This window comes from Podarcis pityusensis, assembly GCF_964106645.2.
Source record: "Podarcis pityusensis genome assembly, chromosome: 15".
Lineage (NCBI taxonomy): Eukaryota > Metazoa > Chordata > Lepidosauria > Squamata > Lacertidae > Podarcis > Podarcis pityusensis.
The window spans coordinates 31,443,183-31,461,687 of NC_138040.1; the positions used below are offsets into that span (position 1 = coordinate 31,443,183).

General features: G+C 43.3%; 1 protein-coding gene across 2 annotated transcripts in view; it reads left to right on the forward strand.

Annotated features, from left to right (window-relative positions):
- The window catches only part of KIRREL3 (kirre like nephrin family adhesion molecule 3), a 737,348-nt gene that overhangs the window by 544,597 nt on the left and 174,246 nt on the right, over positions 1–18,505 (forward strand). For both annotated transcript variants that reach the window (XM_080983902.1, XM_080983903.1), the window contains exon 6: positions 13,902–14,059. In XM_080983902.1, coding sequence (XP_080840028.1) covers positions 13,902–14,059 — 158 coding nt within the window. The remainder of the gene's footprint in view (positions 1–13,901; positions 14,060–18,505) is intronic.

Here is an 18,505-nt window from a genome sequence, read left to right on the forward strand (position 1 = left end):
ACACACACAGGCTCCAAAGGCAAAGAAGAAATGAACTGGTTGTACTTATTCAAACACTGCCCTCCATGACTCTCACTAAGGCCTAGTTCTCACTGTTTTGGTAAACCTGTGCGTGGACTGCAGGTTCCTCACTCCTGCTCCAGGATATTCACTGAATATTCACTACATGTTTTGATTATTATACCAACTCCCCAAACTATCCACCTTCTTTGAAAGCAAGCAAGGGAGGAAAAAAGTTGGATTCGGTATATACGTTTCCACTCCAGCAGCCATGTGGCCATTTTCCATTAATGAGCATCTGGGATAGTTCCGTTAGTACTTCCCCCCCCCCCTAAAAAGAAAATGCATGTTGCACAAATTGATAGATAATGTGATGCAGAAGACAGCAATCGGAATTAATTAGAGGGAGATTTCGTTGTGTGGTGTCATTTCCTCGTTCCCCCGCCTCTGCATTCAAAAAGGGGATTGTCTCCAGGGAACGACTTGCAATTCAAAAGAAATGTAGATAATAATTAAGAATGTCTCAGGCATCAGTGATGTCCAGCTGGCTATTTCATGACGGAAAGCAATAAAATAATAATGACTAATTAGTAATACTGGGATAAACATATAACAGTGCTGATCAGCTGCTATCTGGAGTGGGCAACTCTCAGTGCTGTAGTAAGAAATATATTCAGTGAAAACATCTTTCTAAAGCACAGGACCAGTTCTGCCCTATAATAAATTACCTCTCCCAACTTGTAATTTTTGGATGTTGTTATTTTGGCAGGTAGCATAGCCCCACTCCAGGATATTTCTGATAATATATCCCACCACCACAATTATCTTTGGGGGCATTTTCACTTGATCCCCACCCAGTGAAATCACTTTTTAGAAAACAAGTCTGACCAAAAACTTCAGCACAAACTGAGTTTAAACAGTCTGGAATGGCATCTCCACACTGGGAGAAGTGCAAAAGTGAATAGATCCCTAAATTCAGCAGCAATTGGTCTGGATTAAGACATTTCAAGGGACACGGGTGGTGCTGTGGGTTAAACCACAGAGCCCAGGACTTGTTGATCAAAAGGTCGGCGGTTCGAATCCCCGCAACGGGGTGAGCTCCTGTTGTTCAGTCCCAGCTTCTGCCAACCTAGCAGTTCGAAAGCACGTCAAAGTGCAAGTAGATAAATAGGTGCCACTCCAGCAGGAAGGTAAACGGCGTTTCCGTGCGCTGCTCTGGTTCGCCAGAAGCAGCTTAGTCATGCTGGCCACATGACCCGGAAGCTGTACGCCAGCTCCCTCGGCCAATAAAGCAAGATGAGCACCGCAACCCTAGAGTCGGTCACGACTGGACCTAATGGTCAGGGGTCCCTTTACCTTTACCTTTAAGACATTTCAAAAAGGAATTCAAATTCCTCAAGCTAGCAAGAACCCCCATGACCAATCATCAATGTCTTCAGTCCTGGGTCTGCACTGTATACCAGGGCTAGCTGACCTTTTTGGGTATGAGAGCTTCATTAGCCCATTACCAAAAGTGGGCATGGCCAATGAAAAAATTTAAAGCAACAACATCTTTCTGGGTATCTTGAATTGGGGCAGGGGACAGATGTGGGATGTAATTTTAGCCACCTCTGCTGTATATTCTCAGTTTCCTTCCTTCAGCATTCAAATCTCTGCAGACATCTGGTCCTGCTTTCAGAAATGAAAAGGCTGTGTTTGCAGCTTGAAAGCTGTATTTTGAGGAGATACACTCATCAACAGTTCAGCCCCAGACTGAGCTTCAGTTTGACATAAACTGAATGAAACATTATTGGTGTATATAGTGGTGAATTCCACTGGCTGAGTATGGCTGCCCCCTCAGATGGATAGATCCTGGGGGTCAAGAAGCAGCATGGCAAGGCATTGCAGGACAGAACGCTGTGGCCCCTTAACCTTGCCTGTTCTCCTCAGATACATTGCAGGATGTTGGGTTTTGAAGTTGTGATCCAGTTGCTAGTACATGGAAATGGTCGGGTCTTGCCGTCTTGTCCTTGAATTGCCCACCTGTGCAAATGTTCACAATGTTAACCTGATCACTGCTTTGTGAAGCAACGTCCCCTGAGTTTTTACATACTGTATATGAAAAATTGAAACTCAGAATGAACAGCGGAAGAGCTAACTTTTATGTGTGTGTGATTAAAAATTAGGAGGCCAGCCTCCACCACCATAGCTTCTCAATAAAAAATCAGACCTGTATCTGCGTTGAATGGATAATGGACAACGGTTCTGTTCATTCTCTCTCAATCTCTCTCTTCTTCTCCTCTGATGGACTTTGAATAGGGAGGTAATGAGTTACCATCATTTCGCCAACTTACAGATGTTAAGAGCTGCCGCTGATTTCTATTCATCCCATTTTCCCCTCCCCCTTACTTGGATCTCCTATTTAATGAGCTGGGAGCCAATCAATAATTCATAGCTGCATGAATAACTGGGGGATGATAACCACTTATTTGGAAAGATGTAATCAGGCCTCATTCTCCAAGGGAGACTCTTATCTGTTTATCAGCTTCTTCTAACTCCCGGGTAATCCAATAGACCAGTGCAGGCATCAAACAAAAGCTTAGAAAACAAGTTGGTTGCGTCAGTGTATGGGAGATGGGAATATTCCACACTTGGATCTGTTGCCATCTTACACAGCACGCCATGGGCTTTTTAAACTTGTGAACTCTCAAAACTTCAGCGCCATTCTGAGTTGGCCACAGTCAAAATGCATGCCATTTCATAAGCATGCATAAGAAGTATTCAGTTGCCCAAGAGGAGAGTTACTTCGTTTGAACCCGAGAGGTTCCTGAAGGGAAGAGAAGTTCTTTTCACAGTAAGACTATCAGGCTTGGGGTGTTTTCCAACACATTTCCAAATCCTGCCCATCCCTAACCTGCTGGAGGGGGTTGTGGAGTTTGAACCAGCAAGGAGATTGGTAAACACTGACTGTATGGTGGATGGAGAAGGAATTAGTTTGATCCACTTTTGACATCAAAAACGACAAAATCAGATGTTCCCAAACTTGCCTACAGATTGGAATCCAGCTCCCTGCTCTGGCTTCTAGTTGCTGAAAAACAAGAACTCAAAGGAGGATTCGTTCCAAAGGCTTTACTGTTTAGATTGCTGCCATGCATGTGCAAATCGCTGGTTTATGGCACAACAGGCAATACACGTAATTAATCCTCAGTACAGCTAGAAATAAGGCAGCTAATCAAATTTCTTAAGCTTTAGATGTTGATCTGACACCAGCACATCCCCTTACTATCCCATATATATATATATATATATATATATATATATACACACACACACACACACACACACACACAACTTAGTGCAGCAAGCATTTCTACAATCTCTGCTTATTTTATGGGTGAATGCACTGAAAAGCATTGAAAATGTACATCTTATGTTTTTTTTAAAGTCTGCACAAAATGCTTAAAATGGGATGAAATGGTCCTATGATCAACCTGATATTTGCCCAACTCTAGTTTGTGTGAACATGGTGCTGCATTAGGGTGTCTCCAGAAAATAAGCCAAGCCACATTCTGTGGAGAGAGGGCGGTGGGGGGAGACCACCCAGCCCCTGCCAAGATCCTCCATGAATTTGTTTAATCCCCTTTTAAAAATAGTTGGTATCACTATTTCTTGCGGCAGTGAATTCCAGTGTCATCCTGCTGTCCATTTTGCTGACTTGCCTTTTGGTTGCAAGCACACACGTGAAGTCATTGCATGACCAGGCGGCGACAGCCCCAGTCCCCAGGGATCATAAGGAAGGCATAAAGACTCTTGACAACGTTATATGGAATTAAAATTAGGCCACAACTTTATTAAACTTCCGAATGTAGAAAGACCTTGGCTTAGGCCTTGGGTGTGTATCCCTCGCAGCCCCCCAGCCAGGGAGGAACTGGGGCTCATCAGGGTAAATGGGATATGGGGGTGTTCTGTGAGACGTAAGTGTAGCAGACAGCCAAACCCATACCCCTGCACGCAGGGTAGTTCACTGACGACCTTTCAGTGTATAGCCAGTGACACCCATATATATAACCCCATTAAGAGGGGGACCCTGGAATCGCCACTGCAGGGGGGTGAGTCACCACTTCTCTCTCTCTCTCTCTCTCTCTCTCTCTCTCACACACACACACACACACACACACACACACACACCATATAGGGAAGAAAAGACTAAAGGATTCCACCCAAGGCCATAACTGCCCAAGCTGTGCTGAATTGCTACAGGGAAGACAAAACCTGCCAATGCAAGAAAATTTCTTCCCGGTCCTTCAGCAGCAACCAGTCAAAGACCGTAGCAGCACCCACTAAACAGGACAAAAAGGTTAACATTAAACAAAGGGAGAGTAGGGAGGGTGAATCTCCAGAGCTGGCTGCCTGTCTGTTGTCGGCTCCACTACCTATTTAAACTGGGACTGGCCCCACCTCCCAGCAAGAAACTTGATTACTGAGGCTGGGTGTGAAACTCCAAAAATTAGTACTGAGAGGCAAGCCAGCCCCTGTTTGCCAGTAAGCTCCCTGGGAACTGTAGCTCCACGCACAAAGGGCACCCACAATGTAAAGTGTGAGTGCTCCTTACGTTCTCTCTGTTGCCTCAGTAGTCAATTCTGTTACCCAGAAGGAGAACATAGGGAAAGGGTTTCTGCTGAGCCTTGCTCTACCATGGAATTGCTTCTTGATTTTTGCTCAGCTTGCTTTCCTGCCTTGGTTAAGTCCTCCTCTCCTCCCCCACTCTCCTGCGACTCATAAAATGGGTCTAATACTTTTGCGACACTTAGTGCAATAAAATGTGCAAAGCCTTTAGAAATCCTCTTAAGAAGAAGCTAAATATTGATTATTATTCATACAGCAATTATTGTCCCTTTCAGGGAAGAAGATTATTGCTGTCATTAACATTACTAGCAGCATCTAAGTGGTTGTATTTAAAACCTAGAAGAAAACCTGTCAATTGGATTAATGTGTGTCCTACAAAGATGACTCTTAGAATGAACCCCCTGCTCCATCCCCAACCCTCCTCCCCAGACATCATGCTTTCAGTAAGGAATAAACTGCCCGCCTTGCATCCATACATTACTAGGGAAGCATCTGGGATTCTCTTTATGCAAACATCCCCCTAGATTTTTTTAGTTTTGAATTTTAATTTTTTTATTAAATTTGTATACCGCCCTTCATCCATAGATCTCAGGGTGGTTCAAAACATAAAAAGACAAGATAAGAAATATTAAATACAATCGTACCTCAGAAGTTGAATGCCTTGTGAATCGAACGTTTTGGCTCCTGAATGCCGTAAACCCAGAAGTGAGTGTTCCAGTTTGCAAACGTTTTTTGGAACCCGAACATCCGATGCAGGTTCCGTGGGTTCCGATTGGCTGCAGGAGCTTCCTGCAGCCAATCGGAATCCACACCTTGGTATCCGAACATTTTGGAAGTCAAACGGACTTCCGGAATGGATTCAGTTCAGCTTCCAAGGTATGAGAGCATCTAATAAGAACAAAACAAACCAATAATTCTTCTCCCTCTCACATGAACATATTTTAAAGGGTATAGAAGGTTAATCACACAAAGGCCTAATGGGGAGCTACTGCAGAAAAGACCTGTTCTCATGTTGCCACCCTCCAGACCTCTTATGGAGGAGGCACATGAAGAAGGACCTCAGATGATAATCTCAAGGTCCAGGTAGTTTCATATGGAGAGAGTTGGTCTTTGAGGTATTGAGGTCCTCAGCTGTTTAAGGCTTTGTATGTCAAACCCAGCGCTTGTTTTGTTACTATACAGGACATGATGAAATAGGAATCCTCCCATTTTATTCTTATTCTTATTCAACGTATTCAGTCAATCGATCTCTTTACTATGGTCAGTGACATGGAATTATACATTCAAAGAATTGTATAGTTGGAAGGGATCACAAGCAATATTCAAAAAGAAACTTCATACCCATATATAAAAGAATACCAAGCAAAACATAATAGAAAACCATAACAGTAGAATTACTAATAACTGTATCGTACTATAGAATGCCAGGCATAGAAAACAAAACTGTAAGTTTGCAAAAATTAACCCCTGGGGTTTTTTATATGCAGCAGCACAATGTTTAGACACCCTGAAAGAGATGGATGCCTTCTGATTTGAAAGGAGTAGAAAAGGATAAAAATGTATCTGATTGTCCTGGGGTTTTCCATAAAAATCATCAAGTAAAAATATTACATTTATCATGATAAAAAGAGCATTACATAAGAACATGAGCTATCAATTGCACCTCTCCAGATTCACAGGGACTTTGACAGTAGGGGTTTTTGTGGAACCTCCACTCAAGAACTGCTGATGGAAAAATATTCAAACACACCAGAGAAAAGACTTTGAGATCTTTTTCAATAGGGAGCACATATAGTTCACTGATTTTTAGGGCTGAAGCTATTATTTATAGGGCTAAATTGATATTATTACTATTTGCAGAGTTTGTACAGTTTGGTGGAGCTTTCAGTTCGTGCAGTTCACATGCTCCTACATTATTTACTTACTTAATACATTTGTATATCACTTTTCCTCCCGCCAGAGGGGTCTAACTTGGCCTGCAAAGCTGTTTTCCTCAAACCACACCCACCTGCTCTTGACATCATCAGACAGGCACTAGGGAAGGTTTAAATCCTGCTCAGTTCTGCAGGATCCCATGCATTGAAATTCCCTGCTAAAACAGAAGGTTCCCTCCATCATTTTAGAAGAGGTTTCCATGCAAGCCTGCATGGAATCTCCTGCTAAAATGATGGGAACCTGCCCCCATAGTGGGGAATTCTAAAGCATGTGCCTCCCTGAATCAGGAAGGGGTGTGCAACAGAAGTGCCTGTGGAAACAGAGGGATTTTTAACTATTGTGGTGTTTCCATGTAAAGCTGTGTGTGAGAGATCTCCTGCTATAATCATAAGAACCCTCTTTTTAGCAGAGGATTCTAAATAGGACTCCTTCCTTGTTTAGGGAGGGTTGTGCATCAGGATCTGCTGCTAAAATTGAGGGGTTTTAACCATTGTTTTAACGGACATGGGTGGTGCTGTGGTCTAAACCACTGAGCCTAGGGCTTGCCAATCAGAAGGTCGGGCAGTTCGAATCCCCGCGAAGAGGTGAGCTCCCATTGCTCGGTCCCTGCTCCTGCCAACCTAGCAGTTTGAAAGCACATCAGAGTGCAAGTAGATAAATAGGTACCACTCCAGCGGGAAGGTAAATGGCGTTTCCGTGCGCTGCTCTGGTTTTGCCAGAAGCGGCTTAGTCATGCTGGCCACATGACCCGGAAAAATTGTCTGCCGACAAACACTGACTCCCTTGGCCAGTAAAGCAAGATGAGCACCGCAACCCCAGAGTCGTCCGCTTCTGGACCTAATGGTCAGGGGTACCTTTACCTTTACCTTGATCATTGTTTTAGCAGGGAATTCTATGAATTCCATGAAAACCAGCGTAGGATCCCCTGCTAAAACAATAGTTGGGTCCCATTCTGCAGACAAATCTCAGATGCACTCCTCCTTGAATCGGAAGAAGGTGTGCTGAAAAAGAGGATATTTTACCATCACTTCAGGAGGGGATCCATGGAAACCCCTGCTAAAACAAGGGAATAAAGCCTTCTTTTTCACAGTGCCTTGCAAGGTGTTTTGAAGTCCCAACTTTGGCACTTGAAAGTGTCATGCACATAACATTATTGTGATGTCATGTGATTGCCAGGTGGGTGATCCCATCCACCTGCTAAATTTGGCCTATGAGGCTGAGCCCAATAAGGATCTGGTCCATGGAACAAACAAGGTTCCTCACCCATAATATAAGCAATCCCATCAATATGATTTGTTTGTTTGCAGAGTGCTTCAGCAATATGCATCAGTGTCAATGGGCAAAAAGTCTGAAATGAGCTGAAGGAACTCGGCGCATTTCGAAAATTAAGTTTATGATTTTTTTGTGGATAAGCTGAATTTCTGGTAGGAAAGATCAAGAAGAAGAAACAGAGGATAATCTGCTCATCTCTACATATTACTAGTCAGAACAAATGAGATCCAGATTCCCACCTCTGAAGCATGATGCATTCTTTGGCAAACGTAGTGGTTTCAGATTAATTTCAGCATAGTAATGGAAAGCTTCTTGTGAAATTTCTGATACTTTAGAGTGAGCAGTCACAGCTAATACACATATTTTAGTTAGGTCTGAACACTTGTCTGGGGGTGACTCATGCTCAGTATAGTCTCCGTGTTTTCACTGGGTATAAAAGTGTGTGCACGCACGTGCACATGTACAGTATTCTAATGAAGAGACTTAATGTTATTTTAATAGTGTAATTTTTAAAGTTTGTGTTTATATTCTAAATTGGTTCTCATCCGTGCTATAAGCAATTCACCTTTCTGGAGGTTTAAAATACATAAGCACAAAAAGCCCACCTGAATCTAATCCCATTTCACCTCAGGTACAGCATCTTGACCCAGGTATCCAGCTTCCCAGTTCTCCATCATCTGGGAGAAAGGCTGTAAATACAGAGAAGAACCATAGCTCAGTGAGAGAGTTGCTGGAAGCCACAGTAAGGGAGAATGCTTTTTGTGTTCTGGTCCTGCTTGTGGGATTTCAGCAGGCGTTCGAGTGGCCAGTGTGGTGTAGTGGTTAAGAGCGATAGACTCGTAATCTGGTGAACCAGGTTTGATTCCCCGCTCCTCCACATGCAGCTGCTGGGTGACCTTGGGCCAGTCACACTTCTCTGAAGTCTCTCAGCCCCACTCACCTTACAGAGTGTTTGTTGTGGGGGAGGAAGGGAAAGGAGAATGTTAGCCGCTTTGAGACTCCTTAAAGGGAGTGAAAGGCGGGATATCAAATCCAAACTCTTCTTCTTCTTCTGCCACTGTGAGAACAAGATGTTAGACTAGATGGTCCATTGGACTGCTCCAGCAAGCTCTTAGGTTTATATTAGACACAATTGCTTTGCAAAAGTGTGTATTAGGAAAAATTGCACAAAAATGTGTACATTAGGGGAAGTTTGCCCTAAAATGCTGGTGAATTTTCATGAGGACTTTTTTAAAAATTGCAAAGTGATGTGGAGAACGAAACCTAAGCTTGGAAAAATGAGAAACTGATACAGTCATACCTCATGTTACGTCCGCTTCATGTTATGCTCTTTCAGGATACATCCCGTGGTGACCTGGAAGTACCGGAAAGGGTTAATTCCGGGTTTTGCCACTTGTGCATGCGCAGACGTGCAAAATGATGTCATGCGCATGCACAGAAGTGGTGAATCGCAACCCACACATGCGCAGACGCGCAGACATGGGTTGCATTCTTTTCATGTTGTGAACGGGCCTCCAAAACGGATCCCGTTCATACCCCTGTATTTACAAATTTGCCCATCCCTTCCTGGCATATAACCATACTTGGACTAGTATCCTTTTCATTGTCTAGAAGCAGACACCCAGATCTTTTCAAATGTGGCATACCCTCCAACAACCTGCTCCTTTTTTGGTCCCGAGCTCTCATGGGAGCTAGCTGATTCGCACAAAAGGGCGAGACAAAAAAAAAACAAATGAAGGGTTTTTTGGTCCGGTGCTCTGGTGTGAGCCAGCTGTGGACCAAAATACAGGACATTCCAGGATCCAATCAGAAGCCAGGATAGCTTCTTTCATTCTGGGATGTCCCACTTAAAACAGGACAGTTGAGGGATATGATGTGGCTCTGGCTCAAAACAGAGTCTGAATCTGGAGGCAGAGCAATTTCAAATCCCCACATTACCTGAAGGAAGTGACACTTTTGAACATGCCTGTGGGTGTCTGTTTCATATAAAGAGAGGTTGAAAATGCTTCCCTTCTTTCTAGCCAGCTCTCCTCAGCACTGCTTACTCCTCCTCCCTTCTGAAAGATGGAGGTGCTGTTTATGAGGAGGGTACAAGCAGCTCAAAAGGAAGGGGTGTGCCCTCCATTGTTCATTCGTTTTCCTCTAAGCTTTCCTTGAGAATACTTGGGGGGGGAAACCTTAAAGCTTTTTTTAAAAAAATGTCTCAGAAAGCTCTAAAAAATGTGTTTTGAGGCAAGCCAAGGGGAATTCGCCCATCACTAATTTTATGGTGTTAGCTTGTTTTTATAATGTTGCTGCCTGCTCTGAGCCTATGTGGAAAGAGTGGATTATAAATCAAAAGACACGTAGATATATGGCAGTGTAAGAATTTAGTGGCACATGGGTGCTATAAACTCTCCAGGCCTCAACATCTCTGAAAATGCCTTCTTTTTTTGTGTGCCTGCAATGTGGGATGGAGACACAAACACACACACACACTCCTAGCAAGCTGTCAAGATGGCAATTTGAATGATGGAGGTTTTTTTTCTAGAGGAAGGATGAAAGATCCCTGATGTCATCTGAGTCAAAATTTGCAGCAAAGTCTTATTTGATAAGAGAGATAGCTGCAGAACCTCCCTTGAGATGAGGAGTGCCTTTTGTTTATTAAGTGAAGGTTGGCAGGTGATACAATACAAAAATAGTCCCTGCAATTGTGCTAATAAGTATAAAGAATTGCCTTTCCACCATTGCTGAAGAGTTGGGTTTAGGGCTTCTTCTTGTACCTTCCTCAGACTTGTTTGTTGACTATTGGTGGGCCTGTTCCAAATCATTATGAGAATCCTCTTCTGCTCTGACCAGTGAGCAAGTGGCTTTTGAATGCTTTTTAAAAAATAAATAAATTAGGAAATACTATATGACCTGCTCTGGCCTATTATTGTTAAGTGGTTTCCTTACTGACCTGACTGGTTTCCCCAGAATTATAGACTTGGGTGATTCAATGATATTATAATCTGAAGAATGTCAAAATCAAGGTCTGTGAAGAAAATAGGACCAATGCTCATCTTTCAGGCGACAGGGAATGGCAATGAATAGGATTTTAAATAAAGAACTGTGCACGATGCAGCTAAGGTTTAAAGCAAATTAAGACAATCTGTTAAAATAAACAAATTGGTCTGTATCCAAGGAAGCGCCAAGTTAAAATCACTTAGTTAAAGTCCTATCCTTGTTCTGCTGGTGTAATGTTTGGCACCAAGGGAAAGTTGTTGAGCAAGAGAATGCATGTGTAGGTTGCTGGTGACTTGGTTGCTCAATCTATTGTGCAATTAGTTTCTGCTGGCACAGCTGGTGACTTGGTTTCCTCTGCGGCACAGTTTTAAAACCCACCCATCTGCTAGCACAAGAGCATTAGATACATCCCATTAGTTTGTATCATAGGGGAGACAGAGGAGAAGTGGGACCTGGAACAAAAAGCCACAGTATAGGTAAAGGTAAAGGGGCCCCTGGCCATTAGGTCCAGTCGCGGACAACTCTGGGGTTGCGGCACTCATCTCGCTTTATTGGCCGAGGGAGCCGGCGTACAGCTTCCGGGTCATGTGGCCAGCATGTCTAAGCCGCTTCTGGAGAACCAGAGCAGCGCACAGAAACGCTGTTTACCTTCCCGCCGGAGCAGTACCTATTTATCTACTTGCACTTCAGGCTTTCGAACTGCTAGGTTGGCAGGAGCAGGGACCGAGCAACCGTCGCCGGGATTCGAACCGTCAACCTTCTGATCAACAAGTCCTAGGCTCTGTGGTTTAACCCACAGTGCCACCCACGTCAGGATAGTTACCTCTTAACAGAATTGCACAACTGACATCCAACATTCTGTGGCTCCTTGAAACCACTGAGCATGCTTGGTGCGCATTTGCTTTGGTTTTTCCTCCTAATATTTAGTACTTTTCATACCTCAGAATTTTCCCAGGCATGCTAATCCCTGCCTCTTATTTATCGGTAGTGCCATTCTGCATGCAATAGTGTCGACACTCAACCACCCGAGTTCTCAATTTGAAGAAATTATGCAGGGCTCTCAGTGCTTGCACAATGTTACAGTAGACATTACAAGAAATAGCAGAGAAGTGATTCTAGGCAGTGGGTTCTTGATGACTCTTTAACATCCCATTTCAACCTAAAATTGATGCTCCACATCCTCCTGGAACAGACACACAAACGGAGCTACATGAACATATTCACGGCTTCAGCTGTGAAAGCTGTCGCCCAGTGCTCTGATTCATGTCTCAAATAGAATGAAATAATCTAGTTATACACCACTGTTCTTTGTTTTAGACCAAATCTCTTGCTTTGCATTCTGGACTAAATGACAGCTTTTGCCCCCGGCCTTCATAAAGTAATATGTGTGCACCTCAGCAGGAGAAGCCCGTCAGCGATGTGGTAAATAAATAAAGTGGAGGAAATATGTTATTGCTTTCATATCTAAAGCTCGCTCAGACAATAAAGGTTCAGCAAAGAAAACCCATCCCAAGCCTAAACTGTCTGTCGACTACCTGCAGATACCATAAATGTCTAGTGTAGAAACAGTAATAGAACATCTGTGGAATAAGCTGGTACACTTAGTAATGTATTGAAATGAAATCAGATTCTTTGTTCCCTAAATACTTTAGACTGTTAAATATGATTGATTTCAACCAACAGCCTTGATGGAGAGCATGTCCCTTTGATGACATCCACCTTCCTCTCCTAAAAACCCGGGGTGAGGAATCTTTTTGGCTATGCAGGTCTGATCCTCAGACATGGCTGAGACAGTCCTGGGCAAAGAGGGTAGGAGCCTGGAGCCGTGGGGGCAGAAGGCAGAAAGAAGGTTAGATCATGAGGACAGCTTTAGCAAAAAGGAGGAGGTGGTTAGAAGCAACAACAAAGAGCTGGATCTGGATCTAGCAACCCCAGTGGTGAGGTAGGAGAGCTGTAGGAAGTTTGTTATGGAAGCAGGATCTAGTGATGAAAAGAGGACCCAAATGTTAAGAGTAAGGCACTCACTGTTTGGAGATAAGACTCACTCTGGGGCTGTGAGGATCCTGGGGACCTTGGGCAGCGATAAGGAACATGTCACAGCATGTGTAAGTAAATGAATAAATACTAGGAGGTAGGAATCAATCAAACTGAATAAGATTCAACTTCTTCACATGTTCACCCTTCCAGCTTGGTACAGCCCATGTAAGTTATACTGGGAATGCAGTAAGTCCAAATCACTCTTGCAATAACAAAATAAGAGGGTGCACACCTACATCACATTTGCTCTCCCTCTCCTTGTTTTGTTGTAACATGTGAAAAAATAAAGGAAGGGGGTGGGGCTGAGCAAGTGGGAGAAATAAGCAGCCATGTTCAGCATTCCCCATGCACTCCAAAGGGTAACCCAGCTAACCACAGAAACTTTTTTCATATTATTTTTAAACTAAATAAAAAATCTGTATTCATAATCTACAATAAATCCCTCCCCCATGTATTAGTTTCCATATTTGCATACCAAACTGGTATTCACACCCTGCACAATGGAAGCTTCTTCCACAAAAGCACACGTTTCAAGTTCTGGATGATTTAGTCCCGAATAAATGCACATTTTTCATTTTGACCTCAAAAATCAGGAATTGTGTGCACTAGAATAAAAGCAGCACCAGACAAAAAGTATTGAGTTGGGAGAAAACTCACCCTCTGTATCACCCTTTAACCAAATGCCTTGAATGGGGGAACAAATATGTGATCGAAGCATGTTATACAATGTGCTTTAAATCCCTTTGTGTACATCTCTTTATTGGGTTACAGCAAGTTCTCCATGTATGAAGTGCCTTATTATGAAACTATATTTCAATGCACCCCTATTGTACAACACCTTGTTATTGTACTGTTGGCGACATGGCTGGTGCTGATGCTGCCAGAAGCAATCTTTCATTCTTTTTTATGCCTCCTCAGCTTGGCTGATTCATTCTGCAGATCAAATGTGGATTTCAGCATATTGTGTCATGCTTATTCTCTTGGATCGGTATATCCTGCCCTCTCTCTAATCTGGTGGGTTTTGTTCTGAAGCTCATAAATTGCACCACGCTCTGTTTTCTCTACAGTGCCTCCGGATGATCCCATAATTATTGGAGGGCCCGTCATTAGTCTGCGAGCTGGAGATCCTCTGAATCTGACCTGCCACGCGGACAATGCTAAACCAGCAGCATCCATTATTTGGATGAGGAGAGGAGAAGTAATAAATGGAGCAACCTATTCCAAGGTAAGGGTCTGAGATTTGGAATTGGGGTCAGGGTGGGTGTCAAAGAGGACAGCTAAGGCCCACCCAGGTGGTGATGACTTGGCTGACCTAGAGATGGACCTTCACAGGGAGAACTCAAGTCACATTATTAGTAAAAAATATATATTTCTACAATCTTCCATCATGGAACTCGAGGTTCCATACATAGCATTCCCAAAGGGTCTTTCAACCAGGCATTGACCCAGTCCAGACCCGCTTAGCTAAGTTGTCTCAAATGCCCTCACATCCTAGACTGGGAGGACTTTTTGTGGTGGGACAGAGATATATTCTCCCTGTCTCACAGCAATAGAATTCCAGGTCTGCAGAGTTACAACACATCAAGAGTTTGATGCTATCAGCTGTGGATTGAATTGAGGAAGGAGTTTTTATCACACTGTATTTGTTAATTTGCTTAACACTAGAATTCTAGGTCTGCTAAATCACAATACAGCAGGAGGTTCAATGCTATTGATTGATTGATTGATTGATTGATTGATTGAATTGAGATCAATGATTTTTTTCCCTTAAACATCTCACTGTATCTGTTAATTGCCAGGATATCAGCTGTGAATGGCTGCAGTTAATTACATGATTATCAATGCTTGTACTTTTCTGTGTTTCATTTCCCTCTGACCTCACTGTTTACAATCCCCATTGCCACAAACCAAGTGTGTGTATGCATACATGTCTCTCAGGATAACACTTCATGCATCTGATGGACTGAAGTCCCCCAAAGCTTAGGCCATAATGATTCCATTTTTCTTTAAGGTGCTTCTAGATTCTACTGCACCAAAAACAGTAAAAGTTAGCAGGGTCGCCCCTCTTGAAAAAGAAAAGGAGAGGAAAGGTAGAGGAGGGAGATCAGATCTCCAAGGTCATAACAAATGATGATTAAACACACACACATATAAAAGCCCAGCCACTGAAAAGAGGCCCTTGAGGTATTGGGGTCCTGAGCCACATAACGCTTTATAGGTCAAAACCAACACATTGAATTGAGCCCAGAAACTAATTGGTATAGAGAGAAGGGAACTCTATACTAATCAGTATAGAGAGGGAAATTATTATTATTTTCCTAATGATCAGAAACTCCCCTTCTACTATGTATTTTGAAAAGTGCTTTGTTTCTCTGTTTGCAGTGCATTTGGACAGCTTGTCCAAATTTAGCAACATGATTTTTGAGATCAAGGAGCGTATTTTCACCCTTGTTTAGATACATAAATGGATACCATTTTGACTCAAGATGGTGGACCGAACCTTTCAATACTGCACGGATTTTAAACCACTAATTTCAAAACTGCAATCATCTTTGTTTATTTGTTTCTTAGAATTCCCAAGCAGCATTGGTTATAAGGCTGCCAGTGCATTTTAATTGCAGCAATAACATTACAAGCTTCCTCAGATGGCCTGAAACTGCCTCTGCATATGGGCAGAGGTGATGGCAGGCAGCTTGGTGAAACGGATTGTGAGCGAGCGCAGGAACAGAATTTTTAAAGCAAGCATTTTGACAAAATAAACATTATTCAGGGCAAAATGGTCTCTAGTGCAGGTGTGGAGGCCTTAGCCAGTCTGTGTAGCCTCCTTACGTCCCCTGCTGTGAGCTTGACACCAGGCTACAATTTCTCAAAGAGTGTTCTGTGCCCAAGTGCAGCATTTATGTTAGTTTCTAAGAGTTTGTTTCCACTGAAAAGAAAATTCTTCTGCTGGAAATGCCACTAAGGTGCCTCTCAGGCAGGTGAGAAGTGCAAGAGCACAGGGAGCAAAAGAAAGCACAGTGACCTCTCTGTATATATACGTAGCAATCACTGAGATGCCCATATCACCTTCATACCTTTCAAGCTCAACTTTGTCTTTGGCCATCTTGAAGTTTTTGCTACAGTCTGAGTGCAGATTACATCCCTTTGCCAAATATTTGGAGAAAGCCCCTAGTTTAGTGGTAGAGCATCTTCTTCGCTGGACGCGGATGGCGCTGTGGGTTTAACCACAGAGCCTAGGACTTGCCGATCAGAAGGTCGGCGGTTCGAATCCCTGCAATGGGGTGAGCTCCCATTGCTCAGTCCCTGCTCCTGCCAACCTAGCAGTTCGAAAGCACGTCAAAGTGCAAGTAGATAAATAGGTACCACTCTGGTGGGAAGGTAAACGGAGTTTCTGTGCGCTGCTCTGGTTCGCCAGAAGCGGCTTAGTCATGCTGGCCACATGACCTGGAAAAACTGCGGACAAACGTCGGCTCCCTCGGCCAGTAAAGCAAGATGAGCGCCGCAACCCCAGAGTCAGCCACGACTGGACCTAACGGTCAGGGGTCCCTTTACCCTTTACCTGTCCTCTTTGTATCCCACCTTTGAGGGCCAAGCCCTCACAAGGCAGTTTAAAAAAATAAATAACTGGGATTGAAATATTAATGCAACATGCATTATAAACAATCCATTAAGAAGCACCTGGCTAAAATGTAGTGAGCCAGCGGCAAAATATTTGAAAAGCTTGATGGAATAAAAAAACTTCAAAGGATCTGTTTGAAACCCACAGGGGGCCAAAGGAAACTTTTGGAGGAGGGAGTTCCAAAGATGTAGGATCACTACTGAAAAGGCCCTATCCTTGGTACCTACTAACCTAACCTTTCCTAGGGATGGACGTAGGAACACTAGAAGATGCCTTAGATTAAGTCAGACTAAGTCAGATGGGTCCACCTAGCTCAGTGCTGCCTGCACTGGTGGGCAATGGCTCTCCAGAATTTCAGCAGCTCTACCTAGAGATGCTGAGATGTTCCACATGCAAGGTGGATGCTCTGGGATACAACCTTTCTAAGAAAGTAGGGCTGGTAGAAACTATGTGCCACATCTGCACTGCAAGGAGGCAAAGTGAAAGGGGTTATTTATGGTATCTCTGAGGTTAAGGCAGCAGAGGAGTAGGCCAGTTAATGTTATTTTTATGCCTATTTAATTGGATTTTAATTCGTACTACATATACTTTAATGGAGCACACACATATTTTTAAAATTTTAATATGTATTTTTATTTAACAAAATGATGACCTTCCCCAAGCCTATGGAATGGAATGGACAACATATTTCAATAAGCTAATACCCTCCCGTACTATGTTCCTATCTCATCCTGCACATGGATTACTTCCTGGGAAAGACAAAAGGATAACTAATTCTGACATCAATTTCCAGATGTTTCAGCTTTCATGAACATCAGATTTCAAAGCAGAAGTGAGCCAAAGAGCTGGTAGGAATGTTGGAGAATTCCAATGAAAACAGAAATAGAATCTAAGATTTCCAGTGTTGGCTTATTTGTCCCATGTTCTTCCCACAATCTGGGCCCCAAGTACCTTACAGACTGCCTGATTCCTTATTCTCCATCTCAGCTGCTGAGGTCCTCTTGCCATGGTTGCTTTCAGTCTACAGTTGAGAGATATGTAATTGATCACATCCCTCCCCATTTGCAACATGTTTCTTTTGCACTAAAATGGAGTGGAATAATGTATCGACAGTGTAATTTATGTAGTTCATGTAATTTGCATAATTCATTACATAAGGTATGTAAATTGTGTAATTTTGTCACAGAGGACAGTGAGGTACATAAAGTAGTTTTTGGCAGAAGCCGAACTGAAGCAAAATGGAAACAGTGCTACATGCGGCTAATACAGGGCGGAAAGGAAAGCAGTGCCTTCAAACATCCCTAATTGTGCAGGTCCCTTCTGCAGCAGCATGTTGCACTTTGACCTATAATCTAAGAACCCAGTTTAGGCTGTCACAAGAGTCTTGCTCAAATGACCATGTGCAATTAGGGACCCTGAATTGAGTCTCCAAACGCACAGAGACCCTACACGCATAGAATCATAGAATCGTAGAGTTGGAAGGAGCCACAAGGATCATCTAATCCAACTTCCTACAATGCAGGAATCTCTCACACAATGTGGGGCATGATCCCACAACCCTGGGATCAAGAGTCTCATGTTCTACCAACTGAGCTATCCAGCCTATATGCATACATTTGTGCATGTGCATGTTCTGCTAGGAACATAGGAAGCTGCCTTACACTGAATCAAAGCCATAGCTTAGTACTCTCTACACTGGCTGGCAGCGGCTCTCCAGGATTTCAGACAGTGGTGTCTCCCTGCCCTACCTGGAAATGCCAGGGATTGAACCTGGGACCTTTTGCATGCAAAGTATATGCTCTGCTACTGAACCACGATCCTTTCCTAACACCTTCTTACCTTCTGATGAATGCACAGGAATCTTGAATGCGGCCAGCAGCCATGAATGCACTCAGTGCATTTTCACAGAGCGAACGATGACTAAAGCCCAGCAACGTTATCATATTTTTAGTGAACATAGTGTGGGTTTTCAGTCTCATGATGGAGGGAGGTTGTTCGAAAAGCTGATTTGCATGCTGATCAGTTTACACTAACACTGGCCAGGGATCAGGG